The 18,317-nt window shown below is 35.1% G+C and overlaps 2 protein-coding genes across 2 annotated transcripts; one reads left to right on the forward strand and one right to left on the reverse strand.

Moving 5' to 3' along the window:
- LOC109336542 (CSC1-like protein HYP1) lies at positions 472 to 7,804 on the forward strand. The gene is made up of 11 exons (XM_019573208.1): positions 472 to 599; positions 2,083 to 2,460; positions 2,564 to 2,713; positions 3,166 to 3,229; positions 3,333 to 3,542; positions 3,744 to 3,932; positions 4,742 to 5,040; positions 5,190 to 5,466; positions 5,748 to 6,020; positions 6,833 to 7,066; positions 7,410 to 7,804. The coding sequence occupies exons 2-11, from the start codon at positions 2,180 to 2,182 to the stop codon at positions 7,566 to 7,568; spliced, it is 2,136 nt and encodes a 711-aa protein (XP_019428753.1). The 5' UTR covers positions 472 to 599; positions 2,083 to 2,179; the 3' UTR covers positions 7,569 to 7,804.
- Positions 9,689 to 18,114, reverse strand: LOC109336348 (SNF1-related protein kinase catalytic subunit alpha KIN10-like). The gene is made up of 11 exons (XM_019572887.1): positions 17,973 to 18,114; positions 16,375 to 16,583; positions 15,962 to 16,146; positions 15,692 to 15,874; positions 15,442 to 15,573; positions 14,277 to 14,462; positions 13,542 to 13,631; positions 13,390 to 13,473; positions 11,144 to 11,284; positions 10,528 to 10,767; positions 9,689 to 10,173 (listed from the first exon to the last, which is right to left on the reverse strand). Exons 2-11 carry the CDS (start codon positions 16,565 to 16,567, stop codon positions 10,060 to 10,062), a joined length of 1,548 nt encoding a protein of 515 aa, XP_019428432.1. The 5' UTR covers positions 16,568 to 16,583; positions 17,973 to 18,114; the 3' UTR covers positions 9,689 to 10,059.

Consider the following 18,317-nt stretch of genomic DNA (forward strand, 5'->3'; position numbering starts at 1 on the left):
TTTTATTTTTATTTTATAATAACATCCTAAATAAATACTTATTATATAAATAATAATATAATAAATCTTTTATAGTTAAGTTTACTCATTAAAATATATTATAAATGATTAAAATAATAAAGTACATATAATCTAAAAGTGAAATACAAATCCTAACATATTAAATCAGATATAAATTCTATGTGAAGCGAGATAATACAAGACTATTCAAAATTTTAAACTTTTGATTTTATAGCTAAAATTTATCTGAATAAGAATTTACTTCCACCTCAACCAAACACATTTGGTATATACTTGAATCAATAAAAAAAAAAATCTATATCGAATATAAGAAAAAAGATAGTAATGTTCACATGGAAGCATTAATTTCTTTCTTGGATCAAACTCAAAAAACATAAGAAAATGGAAAAAATATCATATTATAATAATAAAACCCAAAAGAAGAAACATGCTTCTAAACAAAGAATCCAGGAAGCAGCACGTGGAAGTTTTTGCTTTCATAACTTACACAAAGAAAATAACCAAACTTCAATTCATTGTTGTGTCGGTTCCTCACTCTTAGTACTTTGTCTTTCTTATCTCTCTTGTTCCATAACCAGGTTATTATACTTATACATGATCTTTTTGTTTGATATTTTATACCATGTGATTTTTCTTGCATGCCCTTTAAATTCTTAAAACATTTGTGTTTCTGGGTTGTTCTTGTTTTTTTAACTCAAGGGTCATGGCTTGAACATTTTTTTGGAATTTTGTATATGAGATTATAGTAGCATTATAAGTTTGAAGCTAATGAAGTGGATCATATTGTAATTTTTGAAAGTGTAAATGTTTATCTAAATTCTATATTCTATAACGATATTGATACACTGAAGAAGTAGGTGCCTATATATTATGCATGTGATTTATTTGGTTTGTAATGGGTTTCAGAAATTGTGATCCTTGGATACTTTTAAATGATGTATTATTCACTTGATTTATTTTGTGCTAAGTTCAAAATTATTTTTCTTAGTCATTTTTTAGCTTCTTTGTGTTGTGGTTTTTCCCTCCCTTTGTGAAGTGGCTCTTATGATTTCACTTCATTTGACTTGTTTCGAACTTCAAACTGATTCCTTGGTCTGTCATTAGTTTAATTGTTGAAATGGAAACAGAAAGAGGAAACTTTTGAGGTCTGTGCTAATGAATTAAACATTGCGAAGAGATTTTGGATATGTTTCATACATATTTTAATCTTAGATTGATAATTTTGTTCATAAAAGGAGTATAAAAACAGATCTTAATGTACATATGTTCATATTACTTGTAAGGAGCAAGAAGAATGCAAAGACCATAGATAGTAGAAATAAAGCATACACACATTGCGCATAGGATAAGAAATCCCCTCCTTTTTGGTTGTACATTAAGCGTATTCTCGGGTGACTTTATGTGTTAACTAAGAGTAAGTCCCTCCCTCCCGTGGGCTTTCTCAAGGGGCGTCTTTACATTATGATAGGAATATAAGCACAAACCCTCAAGCTAGATGTGCAACTGACTGAGATTGGTTTTTGGAGGGGATTGAATGGAAAAGGAAGGCTCGAGAGTCCTCTCACAAGTGTATTTCGTGGTTCTTACGTCTTCCTCTTCCCTCCATTCACCTCCAAAAACTAACTCACAAACAAATTCTTAAGGAAAATAAAGTTGCCCCTAACTAACACCTATAGCTTATCGTCTAGGGTAATCAGGAGATACTCCTTTAAAAGTTTTGCAAACCTGCAATTGATCATTATAATTAATCAAGTGAGTAATGCAATTTAAATGACGGATTCGATCTTATAAGGTGTTTTTTTTTTGCAATGGTGACTGTTGAGTGACAAGAAGAGAAATTACAACTATAGACAAAGAGCACAAGCCAAGACCCTTCTATCCGTTATAGAATAAATTGAACAGATAAGGTTGAGTAACTCGTATTGACTTCATCATCTATATGATTGTGTTCGGTGGCTATATTGGATAACTAAATTTCCAGTAGTTATATGCATATCTTAACTACAAATATCTTCACTAATCTGTTCTAGACTATGAATTGATAGTATATTATTTATGCAGGTTCAACTGTGAAGGGATTCATTTTATTTGTGTTCAGGCCTACAGTTGTCTTATCGGGCGTAAAAGTCGATCTGCTATTTTGAACCAAATTTCAATAATGATTCTTTCTGCTCTTTTAACATCTGTTGCAATAAACCTTGGCCTGTGTTTTGTATTTTTCACCCTATACTCTATATTGAGAAAGCAGCCCGGTAATATCACTGTATATGCATCACGCTTAGTTGCCGAAGGGAAAGTTAAAGAGGGTGGTCAATTTAACTTGGAACGGTTGTTACCTACTGCCGGTTGGGTCAGAAAGGCATGGGAGCCTTCCGAGGAAGAATTCTTGTCAAATTCAGGCTTGGATGCTTTTGTCTTCATGCGCATATTTATCTTTAGGTTACTGGTCTTTGTAATTTCCGTGATCTTGTGTTTTGTTTGAAGGGCTATTTTATTTGGTTCAGCTGATCCATTTCCCTCTTCTTTTTATGGTATTGTACAGTTTAAAAGTATTTGCTTTCGGTGGAATTATCGGGATGTTCATCCTACTTCCTATCAATTATATGGGGAGTCAGCTTAAAGATAATTCAGATTTTCAACACAAGTCTTTGGACATATTCACTATTGCTAATGTTAACAATGGTTCGAACAGGTGAAATTTATGGATCGATATGGTCTTAGTTTATCCAGGATGAAAAACAATACATATATGAAATATTGATATGTAGGTGTTATTTTGACATCAGATATGGAAATTTTCATTTTCTTCTGAAGCGTGTATTTATACAAACAGTTTTCCGTAAATGGCATGGAAGGTTCTGATTAAATTAAGAAGTCTGATTTTTCCCTGTTGCACATTTGCATAATGAACTAACGGTTTTAAAACGTCATTTCTTCATGAAAACATGTAAATCCATCCGGAGTTTGAGACACTCTTGACAAAAACCTGTTTTTATTTGCTGTTGTGACTACAGAACTAGTGAAATGAATGATATGTTTCACGAATCATGAGTATTTTCTTTAATTTGTTGCTTTTTGACTTAGTTTTTATCTACATAAGTTATAACATGGAAATTCTGATACCTATATTTGACCCTTATCAAGGTTATGGATCCATTTTTCTGCTGCATATGTTTTCACTGGAGTTGTTTGTTACCTTCTTTATTATGTAAGTTTTATTGTACAAGCTTTCTTAGTAAATACTTTCAGAACTTTCTTCTTCTTTTATAAAGATAGTGATTGATTTTTTTTAATGTCAATGCTATATGTAGGAGTATGGGTACATTTCATCAAAAAGAATTTCTTGCTTTTATTCGTCCGAGCCTCAACCTCATCAGTTTACAATATTAGTTCGTGGCATACCTATTCCACGTGGAAGCACATGTAGTGATGCAGTTGAACGCTTTTTCCAAGAGTATCATCCTTCTACATATCTTTCACATTCGGTAGTCCGTCGAAGCAGCAAACTTCAAAATCTTATAGTAAGCATTTTTCAGCAAACTTCAAAATCACATTCAGTGGTAAAAGAACATTCATGCCAATACATCGTGATCAGACGATATCTGCCATATTCTTATAGTATTTTCATTGTTGTTGAGCATAAGTAGAATTTTGTGTCAAAGGGTATGTTTTGACATGCTTGCACTTAATAGTGTTCGTTTTTCTTGCTTTATTCTTTGAAGACTGATGCAGATAAACTATACAGAAGGCTTACCCATCTGAAAAGTAAAAATGATGCTCCTCAAAGGCGCAAGCGTGATGGATTTTTGGGAATTGTCGGGCCGAAAGTTGATATCGTAGATCACTACGAAAGAAGATTGGGAAACATAGAAGATAATGTGAGAATGGAACAGTCTTCAGTGGCAGCAAAGGTAACTATAATGTCTAGCATCGATAACCTACAATACTTGGGTAATACTACGTTTCATCTACGGCTTTTCAATATTTTCTCTGCCTCACATAGTCATACCCTGTCTAATAACAAACCGAAGTATTTTGATTATCATTTTCATTAAATTAAATCATTAATTTATACCAAATTGACTTTCACTGCAAATTTAACCCAAATTTTCTGTTAAGATTTTTGGTATAACCAAGGGTGTCCTCTCACCTTATGGGTAAGGAACTAATACCTTTCGGGGCGTGTGGCTACCCCTCCCAACAAAGTGTCACTACCAGGAATCGAATCATTGACATTTTGGTCTATTTGGGGATCTAGTGGAGTCTTACACTATTAGACCAACGCCTTGATAGTAATTTCTGCTAAGATTTGGTTTTAGTTCTTTATTTCTAACTTGGTTAATAATGACAATCTGTGATGGCAAACCAGCACTAAATTGTATCTTAATATACCAGCTCTATTTCAAATGAGGAAGAAAAACGGAATCAAGCATCTGATTTGGATTTTGGGAAAATTGTTTTCGGATTGTCAATCACTGAAAACCAATAAGCAACAATGTTTTACTCTGATTAGCAAGTGTAATCAGGATTGATTTTGTTTTGAACATAACTAGTTTTGCCTTTCAAATACTATGGTGACTACTAGATTTGGCTTTCAAGAAATTTAGTTCATTGGTAATATTTTCTGCAATAGATATTTTTTTTATTAGTATGGTTATAATGACGATGCTGTGTATTGTCTAATACATACACTTAATCTGCAATCACTTTCAACTTAAAGGAAGTTCCTGCCGCCTTTGTCTCATTTAAGACACGATTCGGTGCTGCAATAGCCGTACACATTCAAGAAGGTGTCAATCCCACGGAATGGATTACGGAGCAAGCTCCCGAGCCTCATGATGTTTATTGGCCATTGTTTACTGTTTCATTCATTAGAAGATGGATCAGCAAGCTGGTGGTTTTTGTTGCTTGTGTTTCTCTTACGGTTCTATTTCTAATCCCAGTTGCAATAGTACAAGGCCTTACACATCTTGATCAATTGGAAACTTGGTTCCCTTTTTTGAAAAGCATACTAAGACTGTAAGTGGAAAATCTTACCTGTTGAATTTTATCTTCATCTACGATAGCGTGTCCAAATCGTGAGAGTATAGTTTTTACTTCTACATTAGCACTGACTCTTTTCGATATCATGGATAACTTAAGTTGAGTTTCCGAATATTTGTTTACAGGTCAGTTGTGAGCCAAGTAGTTACCGGGTACCTTCCCAGTTTGATTCTTCAGATGTTTCTGTCCTTTATTCCACCTGTTATGGTTATGCTTTCATCCCTGCAAGGGTACATTTCATGGAGTCTGATACAGAAAAGTGCATGTACTAAAGTGTTATTATTTTCCATATGGAACATTTTCTTTGCAAATGTACTATCGGGTTCAGTTCTTTATCGGGTGAACATATTTCTTGAACCCAAAGAGATTCCCAGAGTATTAGCTGAAGCTGTGCCATCACAGGTGAGAATAATTACCAGTTGTTGTATCCACAAGACAATTGTATGATGTTTCACAAAGTTAACCAATATTTTTATAGAGGGCGACAGAGTTATCGGTGATTTTATGTCTCGCTCAATTTTATTTCATGTATCAACCAATACTCTATATTCTTTTACTTGCCACTCCTTTGCATTAATATTTTTTACTTAGCCGAAATCACATCTTTTATGTTGTTTATAAAATATTATTCCATGAATTGGAGGATATGAAGTTCACTTTTCTACATTTTATATTTGGTGCAGGCATCATTTTTCATAGCGTATGTTGTGACAACTGGATGGACCACTATAGCATCCGAGCTCTTTCAATTGACTAAACTTATTTTCAGTTTTGTGAATCGAATTTTCAGAAGAAATGTTGATGATTTTGATCCCCCATCAATTCCTTACCACAGTGAAATTCCCAGGATTCGTCTCTTTGCTCTTCTTGGTGTAACATACTTCATCCTTGCTCCATTGATACTGCCATTTCTCCTGGTCTACTTCTGTTTGGGATACATCATTTACCGCAACCAGGTTTGCGATTTTTATGCATTTGCTTTTTTTTTCTTCCTTTTTTGTTGTGTAATATGCATCTGTATAATGTATTTTTTAGACAAGTGGCAAGAATATTGCATGTTTATGAAAATTTTCACCCGACATAACCACGTAAAGTTGAAATTCAAAGTACATAATGATCATTATGTTTGTCACCCATTTTCTTCGGCTGTAGTAAGTCACAAACTAACACACCTGCTTTTTCAACTCTTTGGTTGTTTTCACTCTTGACAATCGTACAATGTCCAAAATTCTAATTTTAATTCTTCGGTATGAAACACTACATGACCACTTAACTACATAAACGGTTAGTTACTCCTTTTTTCTAATATACAATGCAAAGAGCTATGATAAGAAGATATTATAGGACACACAACCTTTGGTTTCAAAAGTGTATCTTAAAAAATAATTCTTGGTTAATAGGTTGTTCAATCAAATGAAACTTTGCTAGGGGAATATCATTGTTTGGATAGTCCTGTGTGTGTACCTGTCTTTCAACCAATCATAACGACAACCATTTCATCTGCTAATTTCCTTGCCCTTAGCCTTCTCAGACATGCACCGAGAGAGAGAAAAATTCAGTGATCAATGCTTATAGTTTCATCCATGAAATCAACTTAATTGAATTTGAACTTTTTCCTAGAGGTATAAAAGGGTCGGGGCATGGCCGAATAGAGATGAAAGTTAAGTGTGTGACTTCATGGTGTCGTAAATCCTAAATGGCAGATATTACTCATTTCTATTTTGATTCCTCAAAATCTCATGATACCTTAAATATCTTTCTGTGACAGCTGTTAAAAGTATATGTGCCGAAGTACGAGACTGGAGGAGGGTATTGGCCTACAGTGCACAACTCCACAATTTTGTCATTGGTACTTATGCATGTAATAGTCATTGGGATTTTTGGTTTGAAGAAGCTTCCTCTAGCATCTGGGTTGACAGTTCCTCTTCCTGTTCTCACACTCCTATTCAATGAGTATTGCCAGAAACGGTTCTTCCCCTTATTCAAGAACTATCCCGCCGAGGTTCGTTAACGGTTGATGATAATTGCTGAATTTCATGATTATTGATTATGATGGTTATAAATTAACCTGTATGTTTTCGCAACTGACCATACATGATTCTGATTACCATGTATTATGACAAGATTATTTCTGAGGAATGGGTTGGTTTGGTTATTTGAAGCTACCTTAGTTCTTTTTGGGGTTGGCTTCACCTAAATTATGCTAATCTTGACGATCTCTAAGTACCTTTTGCAACATGTAGATAAAATGCTTTTTGGCATTTCCTTTGGTTCCGATGAAGTTACAACGCATTTCTATCTTCGTTTTACTCGTCTTATTCTTATGAATATCTTCCTTTCTGCAGTGTTTGATTAAGAAGGACAGAGCAGATGATGAACACAATATGCCTGAATTTTATGACAAGTTAACCAATGCATATAATGATCCAGCTCTGACGCCAATCAACTATTCCGAAAGGTCTGATAGTCGAACCTTGCCGCTACTTTATGGTTCTGAAGCATAAGTTCATAGACCATATTCCTAAGGGGTTGTGTCAGTTGCAACTGCATAGCTTCATAATAACAATTTAACAATGTTAGGTATTGCATATGATTGTTAAGCTGTAATGTGCCCTCAATTTGGAACATCCCTTAAGGTTTGATTTGGTGGTCCTTGGTGTAATATATTTGTTGTTTGCTGTATAATATTAGGATTGAGAATTTATGGTTGGAAAGAGTATGGAAAATTTTAGCACCTGTATGACTAATTAGTATCAGAAGCTGTCTCTCGTCAGGGTAAAGTTGCATATATCTATCCTCCACATGCCTCACTGAGTGGGAGCCTCGTACTTCGGCTGCCCTTTTTTTTCTTTCTATAAGTAATTAGTAATTACCATTGTTTGTTAGCACTCATAGTGTAAAGAAGACAATAATCAAAATTGTAATGAATTGATGATAAGTAGCTCATAAAAGTTGAGTAGTTCTCCTTGTTGGTAGTAGCATGCATGCTAGGAAACTAGAAATTCAACCATAACTAACAACACTCCTTTTCTTTTGGCCTTTTGACTAGGCATTATAAGTATAGTTGTGAGACTAATTCTCGGACAGTGGCGATTAAGTAAAGTCATCTCTAGTGGCGATATCAGGATTAAACTTTCACTTGTTATGAAGCATTCTTATGTTTCATTATTACTACTGAGTCAGTTATACCACACTGACCATGCTGTGATACAAAGCTATGCTAAAAACTTCCTAGCTTAATCACTCTACTCTTTCAACATATTCATACCCCAAAAGAAGATCCAAACAGAACATGTTGCTTGATTTGACAAGCCTCAAGTGGATATCATAAAATGGTTGAACCTTGATTTCTCCTAAAACAAGTTTATCTAATGAGTGCATTATGGATAAAAATATTGAAAGTTGGAAAAAAAATACAAGGAATTAAGATAGAGATCAAGAAAGCAGGGAGCAAAGTGAAAAATTGAAGTGTGGATTGCACTTGCACAAATCTCTAGGTAGGGAAAAACATTTGTAAGCTTGTAAAGGAAAGAATAGGGAAAGAAATATAAGAAAGTAGGATAAAGTGAAATAGATTAAAGATGAAGATAGAAAAGTATTGATAATGATAAAGATATCAAGGGGAAATGGAAAAACTATTTTCACAAGCTTTTCAATTATGATCAAAATTATTGGTAGACTAAACACGAAAGAGATGATCAAAATTATAACAATTTATCTTTGAATTCGATAGTTAAAGGTAAAAGAAGCTTTGAAAAAGATGTAAAGTAATAAAATGAATAGGTCAAATAATATAGATTGAGGCTCGTGTATTACAAGAGTGGGGCATTAGTTATTAATATTTGTTTAATTAGATATTGTGGTATAAGATGTCAAGGAGTGGAGGATATACTTTTAATCCTATTTATAAGAATAAGAACGCCATACAAAATTGTGCAAATAATCATGAGAATAAGCTCATATGTCATACTATGACAATTATGAGAGAAGATAATTTAACCATGATAGCTATATATTTGCTACTGCAATCGATGAAGAGATATTGAAGGAAATGGATAGACTTACATATGGTACACATCAATTTGGTAAAAACATATAATAAAGTGAGAGGTATTATGAAAATTTCTTGATAAGAAATGTGTTCAAATTGCTTACATTCAAAACAATCAATGATATGTATGATAAAGTTAACATCAACACCATTGGGTCAACACTATTATGAGAATACAAGATTGAGTCTAAGAAGATTATTCTATTGCAATAAAACTACACCTAAAGTTAACATTCAACACCTACTTGTTTAGAGGAAGGAGAAGGGGAAGAAGATAAATATATATAACAGTGCTACATTGTTCCATTGTTTTTTTGTTTACAAAATATTTATAAAAACAGTGAAAACATTTTCTTATTTTCAACATTTCTTTACAAATATTTGAAATCAAGAAACATAATTAAAATGAGTTTAAAGAGGGAGGGATTGAATTCTTCACAACAACTTTACTATTCAATACACGATTATTGTTAAATAGCATGCATACTTTTACTCCCAAAAACAAAACCATGAAAGCATAACTGGAGTTGAATTTTATGCATGGGGAAAAAGCTAAACCTGCAAACTTATTTAAAATGCAGCCTAGCCAAACAACCCTTCTGCTTCCAAGCAACAAGCACCAGTAGTCAATTTACAACAATAGTTTTAACAACATAAATAGCAATGTCTGTTGGGGACTAATTCTTTCATAAAATTCCCAGAGATTTTCACCGGATTGATACAAAAAAACCAATTCACTGTGAAAAAGACAGACCTAGCCAAAGACCATGATTAAGGAAGTGAATTGCCTCATGATCATGATAACCCATATGAAAACTTAGGGTATACTAAAAAGTACAATACAGAGAAGATAAAACCCATACAGAAAGGGAACTTATATTTACATTGTCAGCTTATTCACAAGCAACATCTTAAGTCTTCCTTGTGAGCTTACAATCTGTGTTCTAGAGAACGCGAAGTTGCGCGAGGAAAGCAGCACAAAGATCCAAGAAAAGAAACTGTGGACCCTGGACCCTTTGAAGATCAAGCAGATACTTCTCTTCACGAGCTTTGTAAAGCTGTAAGCACAAGAGGTTGAGAATATTCAGGGGGGAAATAGAGCTACCCAACAATGACAGAATTAACAAAAGAACTGCAATCTCCGTATGTATACTAGTTTGATATAATATCAATGAATGAATAGAATTATTTGATTGGATGTCCAAAGAACCAAAAAAATAGCAACGATGACTTAAAATCTCTCTATTGTCTTAGTAATAAGAAATGAGGGGTGAGGAGGGAAGTAAAATAATGTGAAGAACTTCAGCTAAGGCTCTAAACCACTTCTCAGTGGATAAGGACTCCTAACTGACCATTAAACATCTCATTGAAATTGAAGGTGTAATAGAGATTATTGTTATCGGGATAATTACCTGCACTTCAAACTTGACCACGTTTGATTTAGAAACAGTATCATTCTCAATAATGGTGGAATCATTTCCAAAGTAATGATCATCATGAACAGAATTGTTAACCATTCCTTGGGGATGATCAGGAACGCCAGCAGCCCATCTGCACTTCATGTTGTAGTGTCCAATCTTCTTCCAACAAACATTCAACTCTTGCAGAGCTTTAAGGACCTCAGTCATTATTTCACGGGGATGGGCTCGAGACTATCAAAAGTAATAAAACAGAACCAACAGTTTAGAAGACCATGGTCACAAGCAACTAATAAAACAAGTACATCAAAACATATTTCTGATGGCAACTATCAGTCTATTACTAACATGTCACAGATCACAGCTTATGTGTGTACATCCATAGAGGAAAGGAGTACATAAGCAACACATTCAATCACAATTTTGCTACCCCAAACCCTCATATGAGAAATGGAATGAGTTATAAATCACAGACATGCAACAACTATTTCCTCTCTAACATCTAGGAATCATCACTGGAGATGGTACCAATAAGTCAAGCAATATAAAAACTGTTTATTTTTTAATCCAGTTTCAGAATGGGAAAAAACTAACAATTAAAGCATTGCACCTGAAGCCCAAGGGCCCACTTTCTCTCAACAGGGAACTGTGGCCTCATTCCTACTCCTTGATAATCGATATACCCTGGAAAGCGGTTCCCAACAACTGGGGAAGCAACTTCACTGGAAGGGATATGATTGAAGCCCGAATCCTAGCAGTCACATTAAAAACCGAAACTGATGAGTTTTGCATTATTCAGTTTTAAAAAGGAAACAGACGAAAAAATTATGAAGAACAGAAAACCTACAATTTCATAGGTACAAAATCCCTGAAGAACCATGTTAAAGCCAGAAGGATAAATTCAATCACATGGTTAACTGATGATAAACCATAGTTCTAACAGACAGTAGCTAACAATTTAGACATTGTTGCTCATTTCAATTGGGATACTGTTAAATGTAGCACTTTTATCACATTTAGCACATTTCAAAATAGTTTCAGCACATGAACACATCATTAGGGATAGATTAGCATTTACTGTGTAATAATATTGTACCCCGCTCATGTATTTATAAATACAATAATAGTGTGTCGTCAACATTAGGCACACATTTATCAGAAACCTAATATGGTATCAATAGTTTAGGGTTCCATCTAGATAGCCCTTCTCCCCTTTCTCAACTGCCCCGCTGCCTCAGCCACTCATACAGCAATCTGCTCCTCCGCAACCCACCCCTGCATGCCTCCTTTCACCGGTTTGCACATGCCATCCCAGACAGACAACGCCGACAACCCTCCAGCCGCAGCAGCACGCATCTCTTCGCGCTGCATCCCACTCAGCGGCTCTTCTTCCAGTGACCTTCCTAGCCTCTGGCGACCAACACCATACTATCCCCAGCCCTAGGACAGAATGTCTTTCGCTTCCAAGTCTGATTCTGCCCCCGCTGCTGTTAGTTTCACCAACGTCCTTCTCGTACCCTGTGAAAAATTCACTGGACCTGCTAATTATGCCACCTAGGCTGCTGCTATCCAGTTTGGTTCACAGTACAGGGACGTCACGACCATCACATCAAACAACTGAAGGATATACCAACACAAAAAGATTAACCTCCTTGGAAACAAATCAGTTGCCTCATTATGAAGTGTATTGTGGCACTCTCTTGATGCCAATATTGTGCCTTCCAGACATGCTATGAGATATGGAACAAAGCCAAAAAGGTGTACTCTGATGACATCAACCATCTCTATACCATCATGTCAAACCTCGTTAATCTGAAGAAAGACACCATGGACATGGAAACTATCTGGTAAGCTTGGTAGTTTCATTCCTGACTTTGAAGCCCTTATGCCTTTCACTGATAATGCAGAGACACACTCGGAGCAACGCACCAAATTATATATGGTCCTTGCTTTGCCTAGCATTCCTCCGGACCTTGATTCATTCTACAATCAGATCTTATCCAGCCCTTCAGTACCATATTATGATACTGTAAGTGAACAATTGCTGCGACTCTCAATCTACTGCTCTTCCTCTCTCTATCTCTGTGGACTCTACAACACGTGTCAGTAAATCATGCACGTGGAAATAGACCGGGTGATCATGGTGGTAATTGTTCGCATCCACACTCCACACAGCAATTACTGCAACCACTTTGGTCATATTGAGGAACAGTGGCACATTAAGGACCGTCAACAGAAAAGTCAGGTAATATTACTCAGGTCATTCCTCCTGTTCCTTTAAACAGGAGGTCACTGTTTTTGCTGATGAATATAATGAATACATTCAGCTGAAAGCTACCATGCAATGCCTCATGACAACAAACTTCATCTGTTCCAGTGATAAACTTGTTGACATGCACACCAAATCTCCCAAATGGTCCCAAGTCGAATATATTGTAACGAACTTGGCGATTATGATTTGTACGCTCTAGCTTGAGGGGGATTATTATGATTTGTATGCTCTAGCTTGAATATATATTTGTAACGAACTTGGCAATTACGATTTTCATGCCTCGTTACAATTGTCTCTACACATATATATTGCCTATCAATTTGGCATTTACCACGTGTTAAAGTTAGTTTCAGCGCATGTACACAACATTAAGGATTGAGCATTGATTAGCATTTATGATTTAATAATATTGTACCGCATTCATGTAATTATAAGCAATAGTGTTGGTCAGGCATTAGACACACAATTAACAAAATCTAATAGATATAAATTACCAAATGTGTCTTGTTAACTATTATATAAGCTAAATCACTTCATTTGAAAACTCATGAAATCTTAAGCAACTAAAGAAAAAACTAACCCACCATTGTCTCTTGAAACTCAGCTCCAAGATAGCCACTAGAAACACGGAACCGGTTGTCCAATAACAAATAATATGCTACAGTACCCTGAAATACATGGATGGTGATAAGAGACAGGTTGGCATATACACGGAGAGAAAATGAAGAGTGCAAACCTCATTTTGTAGCCTGTTGCGAAGAGATTCCACCAATTGATTCTTGTCAAATCCCATATTAACTACTTCCTGAAGAATCTCCTCATCAATCTACAAAACCATGGTATTGGTTGTTTATAATTTTTTTGGATTGAGTATAATATATCAAGTAACAAACACCTTATATGCAATGTGTATGTGTAATGCCCAAAACTTTTAAAACACATTCTGAAGTGAAAGCCAGTTAAAACTTAGCATGCCACAGAAATACAAATGAAAACAAACGCCTTAGAACTTGTGGCTTGTAAAGCTATGTGATGCTTAAACCCAAGCACTGACTTAAAACCAATATTCTTAGGCAACACATAATAATAATAATTATTATTATAATAATAAAAGAACAAAGTTCAAAGTGCAAGTAGTCTCATTTTATAAGCCTGAGAAGGTATACAGAAGGAAAGTGAAATTGAAAAATCTAAAATAACATGGAACTCTTTGGCTTCAGCTTATAATTAGTTGTCTTGCTTCACTTCACCTCACCAGCTCAGCTCCAAGACACTGGAAGAATGTATCTTTTGAGTTTTGACTACTAATAACAGCATAAGTCCAAGAAAACTCGTTGACGAAAACATACAGCTTTTCCCACACAAAACAATTGGCAAATGGGAATCATGTAGAAGATTAAGAGTTACAGAAAGAAATATCATAAGAATTAAAAAAGTAAGAAAAAACTCATTAGAGATATAATAACCAAACCTTTTTGGCTTGCTGCATTGTATCAGGTGGTGGCACTGCTAAATATCGTGGAAGACGCGCTTGGAACCATGGGTGTTGACGTATCTCGGGTATGGTCATCCTCTTCATAGGATCCACCACAAGCATCCTTGGTATCAAATCTCTAGCACCAGGTGACAGATGACTTGGAAGAGTGTATATCCCACCCTGTAAAAAATAATGAGTAGAGATAGTCCAAAGGCAAAATTAAATCTCTTTGCAGATAACATTTTTGAAGAGATAGATCTGATTTAAAAGGCAGAAATAATTATTAACATCACCAAACAGTTTAATCGAAGTTGTCAAGGTTTCACTTAAATGCATAAGATTGGATTATCTTACAGGCTGAAATTACCAGTGATAATGCATCAAACCTCAGAAAGATGAAAGTCATGAGATCATGAATGGAATGAGTGGAAGATCATAAGATGTGCGGACTTATACAATTTCCACTAGCCAGGCAGGTTGAACAAACTGGCATAAACAATGGCATGTTTCCTCAATTTTCATTCCTTACGGACCCAACCGCCTTGACTCACGGACATCACTTCAATCAGTAATCTGTCCTTTGACACATCCACCAGGGATCTTCTCAATCGCTTGCCTTCAACAAGGCGCTAATGGCAATTTCCCTCCCACTCATCTATTAGATGATGAATCCCACTGGAATAATGATAATGGAATGTTGGAATTTGACCACCTTCATCTGTTTTACTGATCTCCATGAAGTAGTACAATTCTTCCTTTCGTTAGGGTTACTAATATATGTTATCTTGGGACTTGTAATATATTATTTACTCATCAAAGTCAATAATGCTCTTCTTATTTTGGATTTTAATGGTAATTTACTGGTTTGATGTGCAACTTTTTATGCAAACTATGTTAGTTAAACCAACTTATCTTTGCAACAAGGTAGGAGCACCCACCTACCTTAATGAAAACAAAGACAGCTAAAGAAGATATGATAAGTTTGGACCAAAAAACTATTACGCATTTCTGGCCTCGTTATAACTCCACTAGAACAATGCCAAGCTCAAAAACCAGTTAAGAAAATAATTTGAAATTATGATGGTAGGTAAACTATCAATCCTTTCAAACCCACAAAATAAAAAAGGAAAAATAATATTTAAATGAAGAACAATGATACCTTTATTTTCTTGAAGAGGTTTGGAATGTTTTCATCATCAAAGGGGAGAGTGCCACAGAGAAGAGCATATAAAATTACACCACAACTCCAGACATCTACTTCAGGTCCAGCATACAATTTCCCAGAGATGACCTGCGAAAAGTTACAGTAAACCAGGAAATATGAACCATGGGAGAAGGGAAATATGATTCTAAAAGAATAGTAACATTAATAACAACAACCAATTCCGTTGATCTAAGGATTGACAAACCTCTGGAGCAGCATAGTTAGGACTTCCGCAACTTGTCTTAAGAAAGTGACCATCACGCATGATATTGCTCAAGCCAAAATCAGCAATCTTCACATTACATTTAGAGTCCAAAAGTAAATTCTCAGGCTTCAGGTCTCTATGAACCACCATATTCCTGTGACAGTACTCCACACCAGAGATAATCTGCTTCCAAAACCAAAGTTAGCCTAAATAATTTATAATGAACATAAATTCTCAAATCTGAAGTACAAAGATATTAGGATATGATACCTGCTGGAAAAAATTGCGGGCTTCATCTTCTTGCAACCTACCCTTTTCTACTATATAATCAAAGAGCTCTCCAGATTTCACATACTCCATAACCACATATATGTCTGTTGGGGTTTCTATGACCTCATAAAGTCGTATAATATGAGGGTGCATGAATAATCTTAGAATTTTGATTTCCCTTCTCACTGCAACATATTTAATAAAAAAGAAAGCATATTTAATCAACTAGGACTTACCCACATCAGACATAAAGAACAATACTATGGCTCAAGAAAGTCAGTTAATCCCTAATACCTAGTGTTCTTGAACCTATAATTCGAAACTTACCAAAATGCTAGAAAACTAAAATCAATTAAATTTGAGTCCCACAATAAGATAGAGATTAAGATTATTGGCATGCAAAAGGTGCAGACCTTTTTCTTCCATTTCCATGTTCTTTATCTTGCGGCGGTTAAGGATCTTTATGGCAACTTTATGACCAGTCAATACATGCTCTGCAATTTTCACCTTGCCAAAGGACCCAATGCCAAGTGTTTTCCCCAACTTATAATTTGGTAGAAACAAGTCCACTCCTCCACCACCACCCCGGCCAGTTGGTCCATCCATTTCCAAAATCTAGAGGCTAATTCAGAATGAAAAAATAGGAGGGAAAATCAGAAACAGAAAAGTATATAAACATAGATGAACAAATGCAAATTAGACGGAAATCATTGAAGCCTTCACCAGACATCAAAAGAAACATACTATAATGATGGGCATAGCAAAAATTTTATACACAACATAAAAGACAAACACTCCGAAGCACATTATTATCTAATAAAGGTGTTTCCATAGGGCATTAAATTAAGAGCAAATATTGCCTTAAAATGATCCTAACAAATTGTGAAGTTATGCTTGACAAGTTAATTTATAAGGCAAGTTAATACAAAACAGTCAAATAATTATCTTTATCTTAAGTTTTGTATTGTTAAATGCCTTTATTTATTGAGTATTGCACTATCCAGTGCCTCTTGTCTCAAGACAATAAAACCCCTTAGCACTGTAACAAAGCTACATTATCAGATGCAAAGAAACAGAAAGCGCATGAGACTCTATTGATTTTATGGAAAACATCTTAATTGCCCACAGTTGGTGCACAACTAAGGAGGAAAGAATGTACATTTTCCTCTTATATAGTGTACAAAAAAATAATTATCAATATAATACTATAAATGAGGTAACAGAAAATAATACGGTCACCTCTCGATGCAGTCAAATAAAGTCAAAGAGGCGTGTAACACGCTGAGGCGAAGTGCCAGCATGGGCCAGTCGTGGCCCATTTGTGGCTGAAAAATATCCAAAAGTTCCAGCCATATCTAATCTCTAACTGTGATGACAATAAGCTAAAATAATCAGACAGTCAAAAAGCATTTTGACTTTGGCACCTTTCATCGGTTACGCATGTGATGTTTCTGTGGATCCTTTGTCAAGGCGTTGAAAACCAGTAGGTCCTTTAGGCCCCCATTCACATTAGAATACCTGCCTTATTCTTCTCAAAATCATACCTTATCCTCAATTCTTTCCAGATTCCACCACCATTAACAATCTTTTTCTCAATTGTTCTACCTTAATAACAAACGCAACCCACAACAGATGTAAAATGATGTCATCTACTACCATCCCATGAATTTCCATAGTCTTAACAATAAATTTTAAAAAAAGTAACATCAAAATGGCACTTGGAAATGAATACGAGCTTCAGAAATGAAATTCGAAAAAAATTCAAATGTGAAAATAAAAACGTAACATCAAAATTTCTTCTTTTGTATGAGATACCATGTAATTGAGCTTGATATTTACAGTAATCAATTAGCACAATCCAGATCCACAAACTCTTCATTCCAAATACAAGATAACAAAATCAAGGAAACATATCAATGAAAACATGCAAGGAAAAATAAAACAAAAACCGAAAAACTCAATCAATTAAAAAACTGAAGAAGATAGAAAGTTGAGAACGTATAAGGCTCACCGATTGAGGAGAGAAGAAGACGAATTGATGAAGAAGAAGGAAGAACCCTAAAATTGAGAATTGAGAACGAAGAAGGATGAGAAATGAAGATTTGGGGTTCTTCGAAATTCGATGCTTGCTGCTATAGAACGCAATAGATCACTAAAACGCTGCGTTTTGTGTATGTTTCCTATGTGTTGCCACGTAAGTTGTTCATTTATAGGGCCCACCTGTGTCACGTGTAAACACGTTGTACTGCTCCAATAGGATAGTTTAGTAAGGCGCTGAAACTATGATAAAAGAAAAATATCTGCGTGGAAATGTATGTATCATTATTTAGTAAAGGGAAAACTCAATATAAACACT

Source organism: Lupinus angustifolius, chromosome LG20, assembly GCF_001865875.1.
Source record: "Lupinus angustifolius cultivar Tanjil chromosome LG20, LupAngTanjil_v1.0, whole genome shotgun sequence".
NCBI lineage: Eukaryota > Viridiplantae > Streptophyta > Magnoliopsida > Fabales > Fabaceae > Lupinus > Lupinus angustifolius.